The sequence below is a fragment of the Candoia aspera genome, chromosome 2 (genome assembly GCF_035149785.1).
Source record: "Candoia aspera isolate rCanAsp1 chromosome 2, rCanAsp1.hap2, whole genome shotgun sequence".
Lineage (NCBI taxonomy): Eukaryota > Metazoa > Chordata > Lepidosauria > Squamata > Boidae > Candoia > Candoia aspera.
Genome location: NC_086154.1, coordinates 247,615,976 through 247,634,442, shown reverse-complemented (window position 1 = coordinate 247,634,442; position 18,467 = coordinate 247,615,976). Strand labels below are relative to the sequence as shown.

General features: G+C 39.7%; 1 protein-coding gene across 2 annotated transcripts in view; it reads left to right on the top strand.

The window, feature by feature from the left end:
* Positions 1-18,467, top strand: part of NIPBL (NIPBL cohesin loading factor) — a 186,149-nt gene that overhangs the window by 67,101 nt on the left and 100,581 nt on the right. For both annotated transcript variants that reach the window (XM_063295737.1, XM_063295738.1), the window contains exons 2-6: positions 3,047-3,191; positions 4,106-4,271; positions 7,141-7,271; positions 8,156-8,255; positions 9,906-10,057. In XM_063295737.1, coding sequence (XP_063151807.1) covers positions 3,128-3,191; positions 4,106-4,271; positions 7,141-7,271; positions 8,156-8,255; positions 9,906-10,057 — 613 coding nt within the window. In that variant the 5' untranslated portion in view covers positions 3,047-3,127. The remainder of the gene's footprint in view (positions 1-3,046; positions 3,192-4,105; positions 4,272-7,140; positions 7,272-8,155; positions 8,256-9,905; positions 10,058-18,467) is intronic.

The following is an 18,467-nucleotide window of genomic DNA, read 5'->3' as shown; positions in this document are numbered from 1 at the left end:
GCTACTCTTAACCAAGATTCTTGGGTCTTGATACTTGTTTCTTTCTTGTCCTGAAATACATAGTTGAAGGACACTCAAGCACATTTAAGCCAATGCCTACTCTGATCAATAAGAACTGATTCCTGATTTCTACCCTAACAAATAAAAAATAAGGTCTTACATTTAATTTTTTTTAACTTTTTAAAATCCTTATCAATTATTATTCTAGTTATTTTAATTCATAATATGCCATTGTATTATGGAGTGTGAGGTGTTGCAGTAAGACCAGGAATACCCAGATTCAAGTTGCCATTCAACTACGGAACTCACTGAGCAATATTTGGTCACTCATGATCACTCAGCCTAGCATTGTTGATCAATACAGGAATGTTGATAAGGGTATCCCCTTATCATGAGGGGACACCACTATGTATGGCACTTTTTGCTCCCCATGATACAAATGTAGTAATAATAGCTTACTACCTGGAAAAGGTATCAAAAACAAAGCAAAAGTAGCCACCAACTTTTTATTATATCATACTGTAATTTTAATGTACTGTATGTTACAGTGTTACACAGGTAGTCCTCAGTTGGGAGGACCACAGTTGGGACTGGCAACTCCACTGCTAAGCAACATGGTTGTTAAGCGAGATAGCACATGACCATGATGGACTTACTACCTCACATCTGCCCCAGTCGTTAAGCAGTCCACTCTTGGTTGTTAACACAGATACCATGTGACTGTGACTTGCAATTTTTCTGCTGGTTTTTCCATTGACTCTACCTGTCAAAAGCTGGCTGTGAAGCACGCAAAAGATGATCATGTGACTGTGAGACATGACGGTTGTAAACGCCTGCGAGTTGAAAAGCACCCGAATCTTGATCACGTGACCACAGGGACACTGTGATGGTCATCAGTGTGAGAGCTGGTCATAAAGTTACTTTTTCAGTGCCATCATAACTTTGAATGGTCACTAAACAGGGCAGTAGTTAAGCAAAGACTACCTGTACTTTTGAATTGAAATTGTTTTGTTCATTTTTTTCAGTCAGCCTTAAAATAGACCAATCGTAAGCATACTGATTTAGAAGTTAATGTATTATCAAAATAGGCATACTCGATCTTTAGTTCGCTTTTTCTTGTATCTCAGATGGCCACCTGGCTATGCTTCAAAAGCACCATTAGAACCATTCAACAAAATGAAATGGTTATCTCATACCAAAGTGATTCTTAGACTTCTAAGGTAAAATGGCCAAAATTGAAAGTGATTATATTTTCCCAAGCTAGAATTGATCCCAAATTTAAATATACAAGATAAAAGTCTTTGAGCTTAGTAAATGAATGCTAAAGTGTAAAAACTGTGTTTTAACTGAGTATACTATATGTGTTGATTCTATAATATTCAAACATTTCTTAGACTTCTTAGGCTCAATTAGAAGACATTTTTATTCCTAATAGGAAACAGCTCTTGTTAATTGCATTTAATATAGCTTCCAACATCATTTAATAAATAGAACCACGGGGAATTGGTTACTGTGTTAACAAGCCAGTTTACCTATGTAACTAACTTACCCAGATATTACATGCTTTCTTGGGTTGATTATTAACTATTTATCAAATTTGTATGGCTGCCCATCTCACAGAAAAGTGATTTTGGGTGGCTTCAACAATCCAGTAAAAACAACACATACATAAACAATCAGTATAAAAACCAATATGAAAAGATAAATATGAAAAAAACAAATATACAAACCCTAGGCAAGAGAGAATAAGGATAACCAACTCAGCAATGGAGCCATCTAATTAAGTCTCCAATTCCCTAAGAGCCCCAGGCCTGGTGACATAACCAGGTTTTGTGGGACTTCCGAAAGGTCAAAAAGGATGGAGCTAATCTAATACTGGGAGGAAGATGTTCCACAAGGTGGGTGCCTCAGCAGAGAAGGGTCAGTGCCTGGGACCCACCAAATGGGTTGTTGTCGTCTAAGAAGTCAGTCTGATAGGAAGTTCATCCTGATCTGGATAGATCGTAGCTGGATTAAGAATAGAAATGAGAGCTACATAAGCAGTCCCTGAAGTTCAGACATAATCTCCTTGAATCAGTTGGTTATACAAATTAGACTGCCAGCTTAGATATTGAACCGGTTATCATATTTCAGCCTATCCTAACTCAAACTGGTTATGAAAAAAAAAAAATAGAAGAAACCATAATGTTCTCAGCTTCTTGGAGGAAGGCAAGATGTAAATTCAGTGAAGTTCATCAGGACAGTCCTAACTCCCTCTAAAGGTTTCCTGTACATATATGCTTTATTCCAATGAATTCAGTAGCATTTCTTTAGTGTTTTAATAACCAGAATATCTAATCAAAAACTTATTTGACATCAAGTTCAGACATATTTCTGGAATGCTTCAGTCATTGTTTTCATTGATTTTGCCTTGCTTCATTCATTTCTAAGAGACCAAATCTGTATCCATCAGGGAGTCAGGGTAGGGACCATGATGAATGCATAACCTATACAATCTACATGACTGCAAAACATGTTGATGAAGTTCATACATCATGTGAATAAATCAGTTCAGGAATCCCTGATGGGTGCCATTTTAATAACTTTTAAGTGCAGTTTTTTTCAGCCTTGCAGATAAATGGACAAAATTATCTATTTGTATAAAGTTTATTTGACGATATGTGAGCCAGAATGATTTGGATAATACAAAATCTATTTCTGCAGTACTGTGACCAATGTGATTTGAGGTTCATTTAAATCATTGTAATAGATAACAGGATTCTGGTAAAACAACACCTAAAACAATGTACTGCATCATATCTTTATTGAACTTTCTCTTACCATTGTACCCAGAAGGGTTAGTGACATCATAGGAACATACATCTACAAGATTGTTCCAGTTATTTTTCTTGTATTGATCATATAGACTACTCACTTTATGCTAGCTTTACTTTTCATAGCCTTATTTTATATAGAAATATTAAAGAAAACTCTATGCTGTTTAGGATTTTTTCAGACTTGAAATTCTGTTTTGCTTTGCAAATGGAGTCTTTCTTTCTCATTCCAGTGTGTGGGAGATGGGAAGTAATGATAGCTGGCACCCGAACTAAAATCTGTGTGTAAGCACCACCATCCCAAGCACTTCAGGATGAATGGGGATATGCCTCATGTTCCCATCACTACTCTTGCAGGGATTGCTAGTCTTACTGATCGTAAGTATCTTTCTAAGTAAATTCTTTTAAAATTAAAACTTCACATAAATTTTCTTTGCACTTACTGTATGTATTTCTGTTTATATCAGAACATCTTTTGGAATGTGATTCCTTAAAGAAATAAATGTATATGTAAATAGGGACAGTTAGAAGTAAAGTACTGAGTAGTTTATCTGTGCATGCCTTGGCTATCGCTATACCAAATCTCTACTTAGTTTTTCTTGGATAGATGAGAGGAATACTTTGCTGCTTTTTGATCCCAATTTGAGAACAGAGAAAAACATTCTTGTAACACTTTTGTGAATATGAGTGCAGCTGTGTATTACAGCACAATATTCTTATCCCCAGATCCAACCTGACAGAGAAATAGTGTATTTTGAAGTTATTTTATTTTTCAGTTACAAAAAGCAAGTCAGTTAAATTGACTCCCTATGCAATAAAAGCCTTCAAAAATACAGCCAGTGGAAATTGTGCACCGGATGGCAAGGAAGCCCCAGCCTTCTCCACAGTATTTTTTAAGCTCTGTGCAGGAGGGCATTGATTCAAGGATAACAAATAAATAGCCAATTCTTGATCCATAACAGATAATTTTCTGGCATTTGATTGTTATATACAATATACAGAAGAAGAGAATAGTAACATGTAATGTGGCATGGAAGTAGAGCAGGCTTCCTTAAGGCCTCTAGTTACATTGGAATTACAGCTCCTGGAATTCCTAGCAGGCATTATCAAGTTGGGGAAGGCTGAGTTTCAGAAGTATCAATAGTTACCAGCATCAGAGGCATTATTACTGGAAATGCTCTGAAACACAGTGTTTAATACTGCAGAAGTGCTAGATGGGAGAAGAATTTAGTTTTCGAAAACATTGATTTTTTGATGGAAAAATGTTTTACTCTTAAACGTTTCTTACACAGTTTTGAACCAGCTGCCTCTTCCATCACCTTTACCTGCCACAACTACAAAAAGCCTGCTCTTTAACGGACGAATTGCAGAGGAGGTGAACTGTCTTTTGGCTTGTAGGGATGAAAATCTGGTTTCACAACTTGTACACAGCCTCAACCAGGTGTCAACAGATCACATGTATGTATTTAAAGTGAAGCATTTCAATACTGATTATCATGTGTTTAGAATGAACAAAGGCAGGTTATAGGTACTGCTGAAATCAAGCAGAAGAGAAATATTATGCAGATGCTATCACCAACATATTACCACTTATATAAGTATAAATGAATCAGATAGCTTTAATCAGACATCACTATGGACAGAGTCCTTACATAAAAGGGAGAAGAATAGAGAAAGAGAAAAAAGAATATCTCCTACAATGAAATGAGAGCCAGTGTAGTGTAATAGTTAAAGGGCTGAACTAGGAGTGAGGTTGACTGAGTTCTAATCCACCTTCACCAAAAAGCTCACTGGGTGATATTGGGCTAGTAAGACTCTTTTAGCTCAATCTACTTAATAGAGCTGTTGTTGTGGGGCAGTGTAGGAGGAGATAGCATTATATATGCTGTCTTGAGCTTCTGAATGAAAGGTAGGCTATAAATCAAATAAACAAATCAATGTAGCTTGGTGATCTAGTGAAAAGTGAGTGACAAGATACTATCAAATTAACCAGAGTAAAGTAATACATTGCAACACTAATGTTGCAATAGTGTGACTGCATCATGATTTTCAGTATCTTTTTGTTCTGCTTTTGGTTTATGAATCATGTCTTAAATACACTGAAGCACTGGATCTCAGAATGTTGTCAGATTTGTGTTTTTTTAGGGCTGTGAAATAGACTAGATGTTAAAGTATTTATTTATAAATATATCACATGCTTTTTATTGTAAGTGTAATAATTTCAAAAGAGTTCAAAATTGTATTGGAGACATACAGTCATAAAATTATAGCATCTTAAATCCAGGACAAGAGTATCAACAATAGCAGAACATGCAGTAACTCAGATTCAGTTAAAAGCTGGGTAAATATGTTAAGTCTTTAGTGCTGAAATATTGCAATTAGATTCAGCTATAAATGAGCAAGGGTGGAATTCCACAGCTGTGGCTTCTGCCAGTGATGGGTTGCTTCACAGAAAATCCCTGGCAAACGCAGTACCAGTAAGAGGACACCCTCAGCAGTTCTTGAAACCCAGGCAAGTACATAAAGTACAGAGCCACTAGATACCCAGGTCCTAATACATGATGAGTTTTGTACAACACAGGTATCTTTGCCTTAGTAACAGTTGATAGCTATTGAAGCTCCTTCAGAATAGTTGTAATATGTTCATGGTGAGTTGCTTCCTTCAGTAAGTTAGATGTGGGGTTTTGCACCAGAATTAACTTTTAGACCAATTTTAAAGGCAGCCCTATTATAAAAGGCTATTACAGTAATCCAATTCTGAAGTTAAGAGTACATGAATCCCCATGTTCAGGAATTACCATACTGGCTGTAATTATGTCTGTTAATAACAATAGTTCAAGGAGGTAGAAAATCTACAGGCTATATGCAGTTCCCAGTCCCATTTGTACAGGTCCAGGATTGTGGTGTTGAAATTTGGTGCAAAACAACAGTTTCTGGTGATACTGTTTTCTGTCACTCTCTCTTGCTCTTTAAGCAATAAAATAAATGCAAATTTAACACAATTATTTTCTATAAAGTTGCCCAGGTCCCTTTTAAAAAAATACTAAAATTCAGTGGTACCAGCTCCAGTGATGTCACTGTATCACAGTTATGTGTTTTGGAGACCTCGGAAGCTGAGTATAATAATTAAAAATTTACCCCTGTCCCCCTAAGCCAAAGATATTGCCATCCTTGATCTGGGATTAATTACAGATTATGCACCTCTCCTTCAGAGGGAGAATAAGCCTGTCAAGAAAGAGCAGCATCCATAATGCCTGGATAAAGTATTCTCTGCAGTCCTGTCTGTAGTCTTATCTGATGGATTTAGTTTTTGGGGCTCATCCCGTCCACCATGGCATTCAGACACCACTTTTCAGATTTTGGTGATTCAGATGATGTTGAGAAATCCTAAACCTGGGTAAATTATCAAAATTGGGTAAAAGTGGTTTTTCTTTGGGTAATGACACACAAACCCATTAAATTGATTTAAAGTGTTTTACCTACATTTGGTAAAAAGGACTTTCTGATAAGCAGTTTTGGATAATGAAGGAAAAAGTTTGGGAAGCACTGACCTAATGTCTCCCCCAAGAGCTTTATATAGATGTTAAATAGTAATGTGAAAAGAATGGAACCCTGCTGAACTCCACTGTTAAATTATCAAGAGCCAGAGGTATTCTCTTCTGAACATGCCCTTTGCAAGTACTAGTAAAAGCATAATAACTTAATACCTAAAATTCCCACTGGATAAAGCTGATACAGAAAGATAATGCAATCAGCATATAAAAACCCACTGAGAAATTGACTATCAACACTTCTTAGTTTAAAAAAAGCAGTTTACAGTCTTGGTAAATACTGTAGTTATTTATAACTAGATCGGTAGAAGAAAACATTTAAACAGGTTGCTGGAAGTTCACTGCTGTTTTAAAAATTGTGAAATTACATTTTCAACAAATTAGTTAGCCTTCTTTATCCTATAGAAGTTATGTGTTTATTAGATGCTATTTTTCTAATAGATGCATTTTTTAAAACAATGCAAAATTAGGAACAACCGTATTAGTTTTTTATCAAGTGTTTTAATTAAAAGAGTTAATAATGGAGAGGCTCCTAGTTTGAGAACCCACTGCATTAAGATGAAAACAACTACTGTACTATAGTGTAGAGAACTTACTTACATTTATTCCCTGCCACAGACCATGAAGAAGAAGAAACCATCTCCATCTGAGAAAAATGCACTTTGTACACCCTGCACTTTGATGATCATTTATGGGTTTTCTAATTCATTGCTTGCATGCTTGATAATATACCTATTGGTTCCTGTAACTCTTGTATTTCCTGTATCTCTCATCAGAGAATTGAAAGATAACCTTGGCAGTGATGATCCAGAAGGAGATATACCAGTCTTGCTGCAGGCTGTCCTGGCAAGGAATCCTAATGTTTTCAGGGAAAAAAGCATGCAGAACAGATATGGGGTACAAAGTGGTGAGAGTTTTTATTCATTTCATTATATTTACTAAGCAAGATAATAATCAACTTTGTTACCTTTCTAGGGTGACAGTGTAACCGCCCAGAGTCCCTCTGGTGGGAAGAGATGGGCAGTGACAAATTAGATAGATAGATAGATAGATAGATAGATAGATAGATAGATAGATAGATAGATAGATAGATAGATAGATAGATAGACTGACTGACTGACTGACTGACTGACTGACTGACTGACTGACTGACTGACTGACTGACTGACTGACTGACTGACTGACTGACTGACTGACTGACTGACTGACTTTTAGATGTAACTTCAAATTCGTTAGTTTATTTTGTTTTTATTACATGAGATATGTATCCTGGTCATTTCAGCATAGAACATTGAAAAAAACCTATTCAGACTAATAATAAAATAGTAATCCCTTTCAAGCAAGTGCAGTACTCCTAAAAGAAGTCATTTTGGCATATTCTTACATGTAGAAATTTACATTCAGGAATAATTGTGTTTGGGCATCACATTTAACTATGATTTATTGTAAAATCTAAATGGACAAGTCACAGTTAATCCACTGGTCTGTCTCAGTAAGTTCCTGCATGTAGAATTGCTGTTTTCAATAAAGGATTTTAAGCCTTCACAAAGTACAGTTTTGGTGGTAGTACATTATGTGATTCCTGGAGAAGAGATGCATATTGCTGAAAATGAATCATGTAGTTGCTAGGATTATAGCTAAACTGTATGTTCATAAGAATTTGCTCTGCTATCCTTATATGTGCTGTCCATACTTGCAGCAGCTTTTTTACATAATGATTATGGCTGTAAGAATTGTGTTATAAAGCTCACAAACTGAGAGATAATTTAGATCCTTCTTTTTTTTTTTTAGGAATGATGATGCCACAGTACAAACTTTCTCAGAATTCCATGCATGGTAGTCCTGCATCTTCCAATTATCAGCAAACCACTATCTCTCATAGTCCTTCTAGGTATATAGCCTATCACCTTTCCAAATTATGAAGTTTGGTTCTTTGGGTACATAACAAAAATATTTATTTATTTTGATTTGATTTATACCTCATTGAAACCTCTGAAGTATATGAGATACAATAATTTGGATGTACTTTTAACATTTTTAGCAATGCAAGAAAATTATTTGGTGCTTGATTCAAAATGCGGTGCTTTATTAAATTTCTAGCGTTTAAAAATATTGCCTTTATTTGATAAAATAGAAGGAAGAACAATAGTTCTGTGTTTTAAATGTTGAAAGACTAATCTTTTAGTAATAAGGATGGCACAAAGAATCTTTTTCTGTTCAGCTGTCAGTTTCCATGTGATTGGTATGTAGTTAAAAAATATATGAATGTCCAAAATTATTAGTCTCGAAGTCAAATTAATAAATATTATTATTTCTTCTTTAGGATATTTCAAAAAATATGTTTTAATGAATTGTATTTTCATTGGCTCTCCAACAGCAAAATGATTTACTCACTTTTTTTCCTGTGCAAATGCAGTAGGGTCCAATAAGTCTGATCTTTTTAAAAATAAGTTTGACTCTAATAGCTAACTGAAATTTATAAACCAATATTGAAAGTTTCCCACTATTTAGACATGGGGATCTTACTACTTATTTCATTCAGTCTGCAAAATTTGCATGCTAAATTGATTTATCAGTGACAAGTATTTATAAAGTGTATTATGAGAGTTAAATGCATTTACTAGTAAAAGGCAAAAGATTTATATGATCTGAAGAGAAACCAGAGTAAGGCATTTACTAGAAGTTGTTCGAAAAAGGAGAACTAGTTAACCCAGCTTATGATCAAATAAATGATCCTAAGAATAACTACAGACAGCTTTAACACAGACAGCAGGAGTGCAGTTTTCTAAACAGAAAATTTCTGCAAGCTTACCAATTTAGCTGTTGTGCTTGTTTTCTGTACATTCCATATTGGTTCATAACAAATATTAGTGAATACTGTATTCTTCAAGTAAATCACTTTGGATTCATACAGATCCCATCTTTCCTTTTTTACATTCTCATCTGAAGAGTGCAGATAATTATGGTACAACTGTGTGATTTTAAAAACTGCCAAACTAAAATGTTACATGCTTTTATTGCTAATTTGCTTTTTTGTTCAGTTCTTGGCTATTCACTTTGTCTGGCTGATCTACTAAGGATGGAAATATTGATAAATAGTGATTTGGATCCAAAGAACCAAGCACAGTTCTTTAGATCCAGAGAATCAAGAAGAGTTACAGAAATACAAGTAGATGGCTTCTTATAAAGCAGTGTCATGTATGAGGTTGTATGATCACAATACAATGGAAACATGATGTTTAAAGGTAGAAGTTGTCATAAAGTTTAAGATAACTACAACTCTTGAAAAAAGATTTCCATATAATAAAAACGCTGAATTGGGATAACCTTCTTTGGAGATGACAAAATTAATCCCAAATAGCGAATTCAGTACCTGATGTTTTAATAGAAGAAACTCTCTTGTCCTCTTTTGCTGATCAGCATTCTATCTGAAAAGGCTTTTTGCTGCTCCAACTTCAAGCTATTATAGTAATTAAGTAATTAAGGAGACATTATGTTTATATTAGTGCTGTTACAGTATTTCTTTGGATTTTATTTGCAGTCGATTTGTGCCACCACAGTCAAGCTCTGGTAATAGATTCATGGCACCACAAAACAGTCCAGTGCCTAGTCCATATGCTCCTCAAAGTCCTGCAGGATATTTGCCATATTCACATCCTCCAAGTTACACGCCTCACCCACAGATGCAACAAGGTATTTTTCTTCTTTTCAGAACATGCTAAATTGTGCCATGAGCGTTTTGTTAAAAGGATAATGCCTTGATTAAGTTAATATTTCTTAATAGTGCCAATGGTGAAAGAGGTAGAGTTTGTGAGAGAGAAGTAATGGATTATGTGTTAAGTTTTTCTCCCTTTACTTTGGTATCCACCCTGTTCAGTGCTACCATGCAGGCTGTGGCAGATTACTAAAATGGGATTACTAAAATGGGAATCCTGACTCAAGAATAATAAAATTTTCACTGGCCCATCTTAGTCAAAGATGTCTAACCTGGTTTGCATTTCTTGCTTCCCAAATACTTTCTTGCAGTACAATGTAGTGTTCACATTACAGTGTTGGGAAGGATATATTCATATCATGGCTGACATTATTATTACTGTTGTTGATGTTACTGCCTTTTGAAGTGGTTTGCTGTTGCCCTCCTAGGGCTAAAAGAGAATAACTGGCCCAACGTCACCCAGCTGACTTTGTGCCTGAGGCAGGACTAGAACTTCGGGTTCCCAGTTTCTCGCCTGGTGCCTAAGCCACTACACCAAACTGATTCTTGAGGCTGACATTGCTCTTTAGGAAACTTAAATATAAAATTCAGAGTCTTCTTTGCGTAAATATAGTACATGTGGTATCCAGTAGGTACTAAATTTCCTGCTCATGAAACTTCATGAATTTCAACTCATTTTGCATTTCTGAACATGATATGAGGAACATTCCCAAATCGGTTACATTTAGGCATGTGCTAAATTTTCCACGTATGTTACATTTTTCCACTATGGAGTACAGAAACATTTTATTTGCATGACACTTGCTGTTCTGTAGCAGTGTCCATATTTCATGCCTGCCTTTTGCCTTGGATACAGATTTTCTTTTTGCAAGTAGTGGCCTTCTTCCCTCCCTCCCTCCCTCCCTCCCTTCCTTCCTTTTTAACACTGCTAAAACAGAAAAATACTCTGGGTGGCTTGCAGTATTTAAAAATACACAATTAAAGAAATGTGACTGCCTGGACCCCCACACCTCCCCTCAAAAATGACAGGGGCTCCACAGACACACTAACCCAAGCCCTGGGAACAGAGCCAGCCCTTTAGAAACTTGTGGAACATTTGAAGAGTAGAGGCTATCCATATTTCCAGGGGTACTGTTCCAGTGGGCAGGGGCCACAACAGAGAAGGCATTCTTCCTTAGACCTGCAAAATAACAACATTTAATGGAAAGGAGCTTGACTATACTTACCCAACAGAAATAATCTGTGATAGATGGTCCCTCAAATAGCCAGGCTGTATACCATGAAGAGCTTTATAGGTGATAACCAGTACCCTGAATTGTACCTGGAAGTTGATTAGTAACCAGTGCAGGCCGTGACACATGGGTATAAAATCCATTCCTGCTCTTGCTGCTGCATTTTGAACTAATTGTAGCTTCAGGGTGGTCTTCAAGGACAGTCCCATGTAGAGCATTGCAGTAGTCCAATTGCGAGGTGACTAGGGTATGGATGACCATGTGAAGGGCCTTCTGGTTGAGGAAAGGGTGCAACTAGTGCACAAGCTGGACCTCTGGGGGTCTATTTATTTATTTATGAAGTTTGTAGGCCACCCCAATCTGTTATGATTCTGGGAGGCTTACAATATACAACAGTAAAAATATAGTAAAAACACAGATTATGTCATTAAAAAAAATACCCCTCCAGAAAAAAAAATCATTTAAAAAAACTAGAACATCACACAAGCAATCAGTCACCCAGGGCCCAAGGAATAGAGCCAGTTTTTAAGGGCTTGTTTAAATAGGACTAATTTAAATCATTGTCCTTTCTCCCAAATAATTATATTTTCCATACAGTTGGTTCCTTTAAAAAAAATCTTAATTGTACTCATTAAATACAATTGGCATTGTTGTGAAAATATTTTGGGAAAGATTAGATCTCTGCAGAACCAAATAGAGCCATTTTTACTCACATATGCTGGTTCTTTCACAAAAGGCAGTTGTGGGACATGATTTGTCTGCATTTTTACAGGTGCACCATTTTTTCCTCCAACCTTCTCAGTTTGAGGACCATATTTAAAAAAGTAGATGGGCACTGATTTGCACAGATTACTTTTATTTATTTGATTTAGACGCCATCTGACTCCACTTCAGCTCTGGGCCTTACATTGCTATCTCAGTACCAACAACAGACTCAGTCCCAAATACACCAAAGTTACTTTCCAAAGTTGAAGCATTCTTGACTCTCCAACCTTCCTGTAAAATAGTTTATAGTCAATTCAGCAAACCACTAAAGAGGCTTATTTATGAAAAGTATGGTGCTGGATGGAGAATTGCCACTTTTCCTTTGTTTCCCTTTGCAAATCCCATGGCATGGCTCAAACGTCACATTCCTGATCTTAGAAAGCTGTGAATAACTTAGAAGTGTCACTAGTAAATGCTCCAGTACTCGTACTTCATTCCAGAGCCTTTATGACTTGGGGGAGGGAAGGGAATGTTTCTTGTGATTAGGTTAGGAGATGCTTAATCACATTTCTTTGAATATCTCCTGAATAGAGGAATTGTCCATTATGGTATTCAAACTGTTGTTCACCTTTCCTACATTATTTCTTCTTTCATCTGCTAAAAATATCTTCCATTCCACAGAACACTGAAAGATAACTGGCTAGTTCTTGCTTCTCAACAAAGAACCAGACCTAGCTGCCTCCAGAGATGCAGCTGTATTGTTTCTCAGACCATCAGTTGCCATCAACAGTTCTGACATAGTTTGCCCTTCTATAAATGAGGGTCTTTTTATTCCCATAGTGATAAAGGCAGGTTATTCCATGAACTTAAGTACAGGTCTTGTTATTGTCTCCCAACTCCAAGACCTCATCAAAGTCAGTCACTGTTTAGGTCAGCAAAATGTCTTCCCCTACCCTTACATGTAAAGCTAGTTAGGCGCTCATGGTGGCCGGCAACCAGGTTGCTGCTGCTGGAATAGTGAAGCTACAAGGCAGCCCTTGTAGAGCACATGGCAATAGTCTGACCAAGTGGTGATAAGGGCACAAGTCATTGCAAAACCCCTCTGTTCCAGGTAAGGCTGAAATTGGCATGCTAATTGGGGCTGAGTAAAGACCCTCTGGCCATAGCCTTCACCTGTCCATCCAGAAATAGATGTGAGTCCATCATGAACCTGCTTCTTCAGAGGCAGTTCCACCCTGTCAAGAGACTGAACTGGAGACACTCAGAATCTGCAATCAGTAAACTGTATCTCCATCTTGCTTAGGTTCAGTCTCAACCTGTCACATTCCGTCCAGATCCTCATAGCGATGTATATGGGTGATGCTTAATTGGGAATCATCAGCATATTGGTGAAACTGAACCCTGATCTGTTGGTATGATCTCTCCCAGCAGTTTCATGTAAATGCTAAAAAGTTTAGAAGAGAGGTAACCAACCCTTACAACAGAAAAAAGGCTGCTTGGCCAACCTCTCATCTCCCTCCATCACCATCTAGACTTGCCTATTAAGGAATGAGCAGAATCACTGTTAACAGCTATGCCTCCTACGTGTTGGGCTAGAAATTACTTCAGATGAGCCTAAGGTCACCACGGAGGTTGTGAATTCACAAGCCCTATTTGATCCAGCCCTGAGGGAATGGAGATTTGGATCAATACTAGCCTCTAGAGCAAATCAAGGTGCTCAGAGGGGTACCCCTAGGAAGCAGGGCAGGTAGTACCCACCTTGTCCCCACAGCTTAAATTAACATAATAGGCATTCATAATATCTCTGCATAGATTCTCTGGACACAGTCAAGATGTCCCTAAAGACAACCAGGGCGTCAGATAAAATAAATCTGAATCCAGGGCAGAAATGCAATTTGAGTAACCATCTCAGACATGACCTTCCCTAGATCTCATAAAGAAAATGGGAGGGAGGGAGGGAGGGAGGAACCACATTCAGATTTGCAAGATTCTGTTACAGTAACTTTTTAATAAAGTAGTATTAACATTCATAACTCTGACATCCTAGTGTGGTCTACCATGAAGAGCTGACAATGCCACTGCTGCTTCTTAGACCTGGTACAGAGGTTGGTAAAGGACCCAAAATCCAGGAGAGCAGTGCACTTGCCCAACCAAGCTTCAGTAATGCACACATGTATCATTCTCATGCATGAGAAATATCTTATTATACATAAACAGACTTGACATTAGCTATCAAGAACCTGAGGCCTGGATCACCAGCAGTCTTGTCAACAGGTCCCAGGAATGTAGAAGCCAGGCTGGAAGCAGAGACTATTACTCAATTAGAAGTCTCTTTTCCACTGGAATGTTAAACATGGGCCCTTCTGTCACATCTTCTTCTCACCACAACTGGGATACAGGTAGTCCTCGCTTACCAATGGTAATTGGAATTGGGAACTCTGTAACTAAGCAATATTGTTGTAAGCCATGACATCATGTGACCGTGCCGACTTAACAATGGCAGTTCTGGCAGTTCTGGTTGTCATTAGGCAAATCCCATGTGGTTGCAGTGTCCAGTAGTTATGTGATTGCCATTTGTGACCCCCTGCCGGTTTCCCCATTGACTTTGCTTGTCAGAAGCTGAGAGTGAAGGTTGCAAATGGCAATCACATGATGGTGAGGCACTGTGGTGTCATAATTGCAAGCTGGTTGCCAAGCACCTGAATCACGATCACATGTCTGCAGGGACACTGCAACGGCCATAATTGCAAGGACCCACCATAAGTCCTCATTCAGCACCGTCATAACTTTGAACGGTTGCTGGACGAGTGGGCGTTAAGTGAGGACTGCCTGTATGTCTACTTACATGCCCAAATCCAACTAATGGATTTGTTTCTCAGAGCACCTATGAGCTATCCAAATTGACCCCCAATATTTCTCTACGTAACACCAGAAAAGTAAAATACACCCAACATTTGGCTACCTTAGATTTTTATGCAAGACATCTGCTCTCAGAATTATGAAAAAGATTAAACTACAGGTAGTCTTTGGTTAACTACCACTTGTTCAGTGACTGTTTGAAGTTACAGTGACACTGAACAAGGAGACTTACCACTGGTCCTCAAAGTTGCAGCCATCACAGTGTCTTCACAGTCACGTGATTGTGTTTTGGGCACTTGGCAACCGGCTTGCAATTGACAGTTGCAGCGTCCTGCAGTCAGATGGAGTTCCCAGTCCCAATTACAATAGTTAACCAAGGACTACCTGTAGTGCTGTTGTAATAGCTCCTTGTTAATATCCATGCCTTGGTTTTCAGAGATTCTGCAATTAGCCTGGTTGGTCTTCTAGCCTTTTCTCACAATCTTTCTGAGGAACTAATTCTCCAACAAGACTCTAGATGGTTGTGACTAATTGCTTGATATCGAAAAAAGAGGCATTCTTAGCCTTGAATTTGGGTGCCTTCAAATCAGTGTTGACTCCTGGTGACTGCTTGGACTAGTCCGTGGTATTCTTGGCAAGATTTTCAGAAGTAGTTTGCCACAGCTTTCTTCCTAGGACTGAGAGAGAGAGAGAGTGGCCCAAAGTCACCCAGCTGGCTTCATGCAGAAGGCAGGACTAGAACTCAAGATTTCCCAATTTCTAGCCTGGTGCCTTAACCACTACACCAAACTGGCTCTTTAGCCTTGAGTTATTTCAGATTAATTATGCATTAATTATTCATCTCCCCTGGACTTCCGGTGGGAATATGGCAGACTGAGCAGCTGTGCCTGCGAGCTCCGCGGGCAGAACTGGCATCGCGACAGTTATTTGGGGCTCAGGCTGGTTTCTCTTGAAGCCCAGGAGCATTTTTCTGGACCAAGAAAAATGCTTGGAATTGACCCATTTGTCCTCTGGACAGCGAGTTGCAGCCAGGAGATCGTAAACAGTGTTTGCGATCGACGGGTAAGACTTTGCCTGGAGGCTGGGAAGACACCATTTCCAAGCTGCACTGCAGCCTTAAAGGGACATTAAGTGTCCTAACTCCCAGGAAACACTCTGAGACAAGGATCTGGTCTCTAATGTTTTATTGATAATACATAACAGTAATCCTAACAAACTGAAGAAACGTGGGAAAACCCAGCCATATAAACCCCGCAGGTTAAGGCGGTCCCAATCTGTGCCTCTTGGAATGGCTCACCAATTCCTCAGTGCTACGCATGCGCTTAACAGTCTGGAAGGGAGCCCCCTGCTCGCCATCCTTACTCATGACATCACCCTCCCCTCCAGATTCACATTCCATTTCAGCTCCCTCCCCTCCAGAGTCTTGATAAGATTCGCCGTCTGCTTCTAAGGTCCCATGGGAACTGGGCAACGATGGAAAGTCTTCAAAGGAAAACTCCTCCAAGGACGAAGCCGTACTGCTCTCCAAGTCAGATAACGCCTCTGGGCCAGGTGGCTGCTGCTGGAAAACATCTAGAGAGTTAGAAAAGTCAGCCCCCCTCCCCCCTGGGAACTGTAAGCCCGAGGTGGAGGGCTGTGGTTCCCCCACCTCCTCTGTAACTGGAGTCAAGGCTTCAGGCGGGCGGGGGGGGACGTACACACTCACAAACTCCTCAGCTTGGGCTTCTTCGGCCTGCTCAGCCGAAAGAGGAAACTCGGGTAAAATGCGAGGCTTGGGTTTGTGAGGGAAAAGCTGATGAAAACGATGAACCATGCTGGAGCATGTACATCCCTGGCATTCTCCCAAGTGCGCTCTTCCTCGGGGTACCCTTTCCAGTGTATGAAATATTGGATGCCCCTTCCCCTCCTCCTAGAGTCCAGAATGTCCTCAACCTCGTATTCTTCCTCCCCCTGCACAATTACTGGAGGTGGGGGGGGGCATTTGCAATCGTAAGGCACTTGGGGGAGGGTCCTTGGCTAGCAATGATCTGTGAAAGACTGGATGGACTTTCATGGATGCTGGCAGCTGTAAATGATAAGCCACTGGATTTATCTGCTGTACTACAGTGAAAGGCCCCACAAACTTAGAGTCCAATTTCTTGGATGGTCTGGTAGATTTCAAAAATTTGGTAGAGAGCCACACCTTGTCTCCTACCGCAATCGCTGGCCCTTCCTGTCTGTGGGCATCTGCAGCTCTCTTGTAAACACTCTTTGCCCTGTTCAGCTGCTCCTTTAACAACTCCTGTGCGGCTTGTTGCTCTTTAAGAAAATCAGCCGCGGCTGGGAAAGTTCCCTGCTGGGAGGAGGTGGGCAACACCTGAGGGTTAACCCCGTAGAGTGCTTGGAACGGAGACATCTGGGTAGATGACTGTACAGAGTTGTTATAAGTAAATTCTGCCATGGGTAGCAGGGCTGGCCAATTGTCTTGCCGATAAGTGGTGTAACACCTGAGATACTGCTGTAACCATTGGTTAATTTTCTCTGCCCATTACTGGCAGGATGATGCGCTGATGACAGGTGGATCTGGACCCCTAATGACTGGAAAAGGGCCCTCCAGAACCTGGAAGAGAACTGTGGGCCTCGGTTGCTCACCACATGATTAACCATGCCTCTATACCTGAAGACATGGTCCATAAACAACTGTGCTGTGGCTGGTGCAGACGGGAGGCCCTTGCAAGGAATAAAATGTGCCATCTTTGTGAAAAGGTCCACTACCACCAGTATGGAAGTCAGCCCTTGGACCGGTGGTAAATCAGTGATGAAATCCATGGAGACAGTATCCCAAGGCTGACTGGGGGTGGGTAGGGGTTGCAAAAGGCCTGTGGGCCTCCCTGGGGGAGGTTTGGCTCGTCTGCAAGTGTGACAAGAGGCAACATAACCCTTTATGTCTGCAACCATCTTGGGCCACCAGTAGTCTCTCAGAGCTCTATGGAGAGTCTTGAAAACGCCTCCATGGCGGGCCGTTTGGTGGTCATGGCAAAGTCTCAGTACTTCTTCCCTTAATGAAGGGGGAATATACAACCACCCACTATGCCAGAGTATTCCTGCCTCCACATTGAATGGTGAGGCATTGTCTTGCAGGGCCCTCTGGAGGTCATCCATCCGGGCCCTGGCGTATGGGTCCTGTTGCTGCTGAGCTCTGGCTCTTGTAAATAGGTCCTCTGCTTGTCTGCCTGCTGCTAAAATCTCTGTCTGGCTCCCCCTCATAGACTGATCAAAGTTGTGAGGTTGTAATATAGTAGCCTGTACCTCCTGGTGAGCGGTGGGGCTTGCCTGAAAGGATCGAGACAGGGTGTCTGCCAAGCAGTTTTGCGACCCGGGCACATAAGAAATGACAAAATTGAAACGGGAGAAAAACTGGCTCCATCTGATTTGGCATGGGGTGAGGGATCTGGTGTTTTGTAGAAGCTGTAAATTTTTGTGATCAGTACAAACTTTCACAGGAAAGGTCGCCCCTTCGAGCCAGTGCCTCCACTCTTGGAATGCTGCTTTAATTACCAGCAACTCCTTGTTAAAAACATCATAGTTTCTCTCTGCTGGTAAGAGCAGGCGT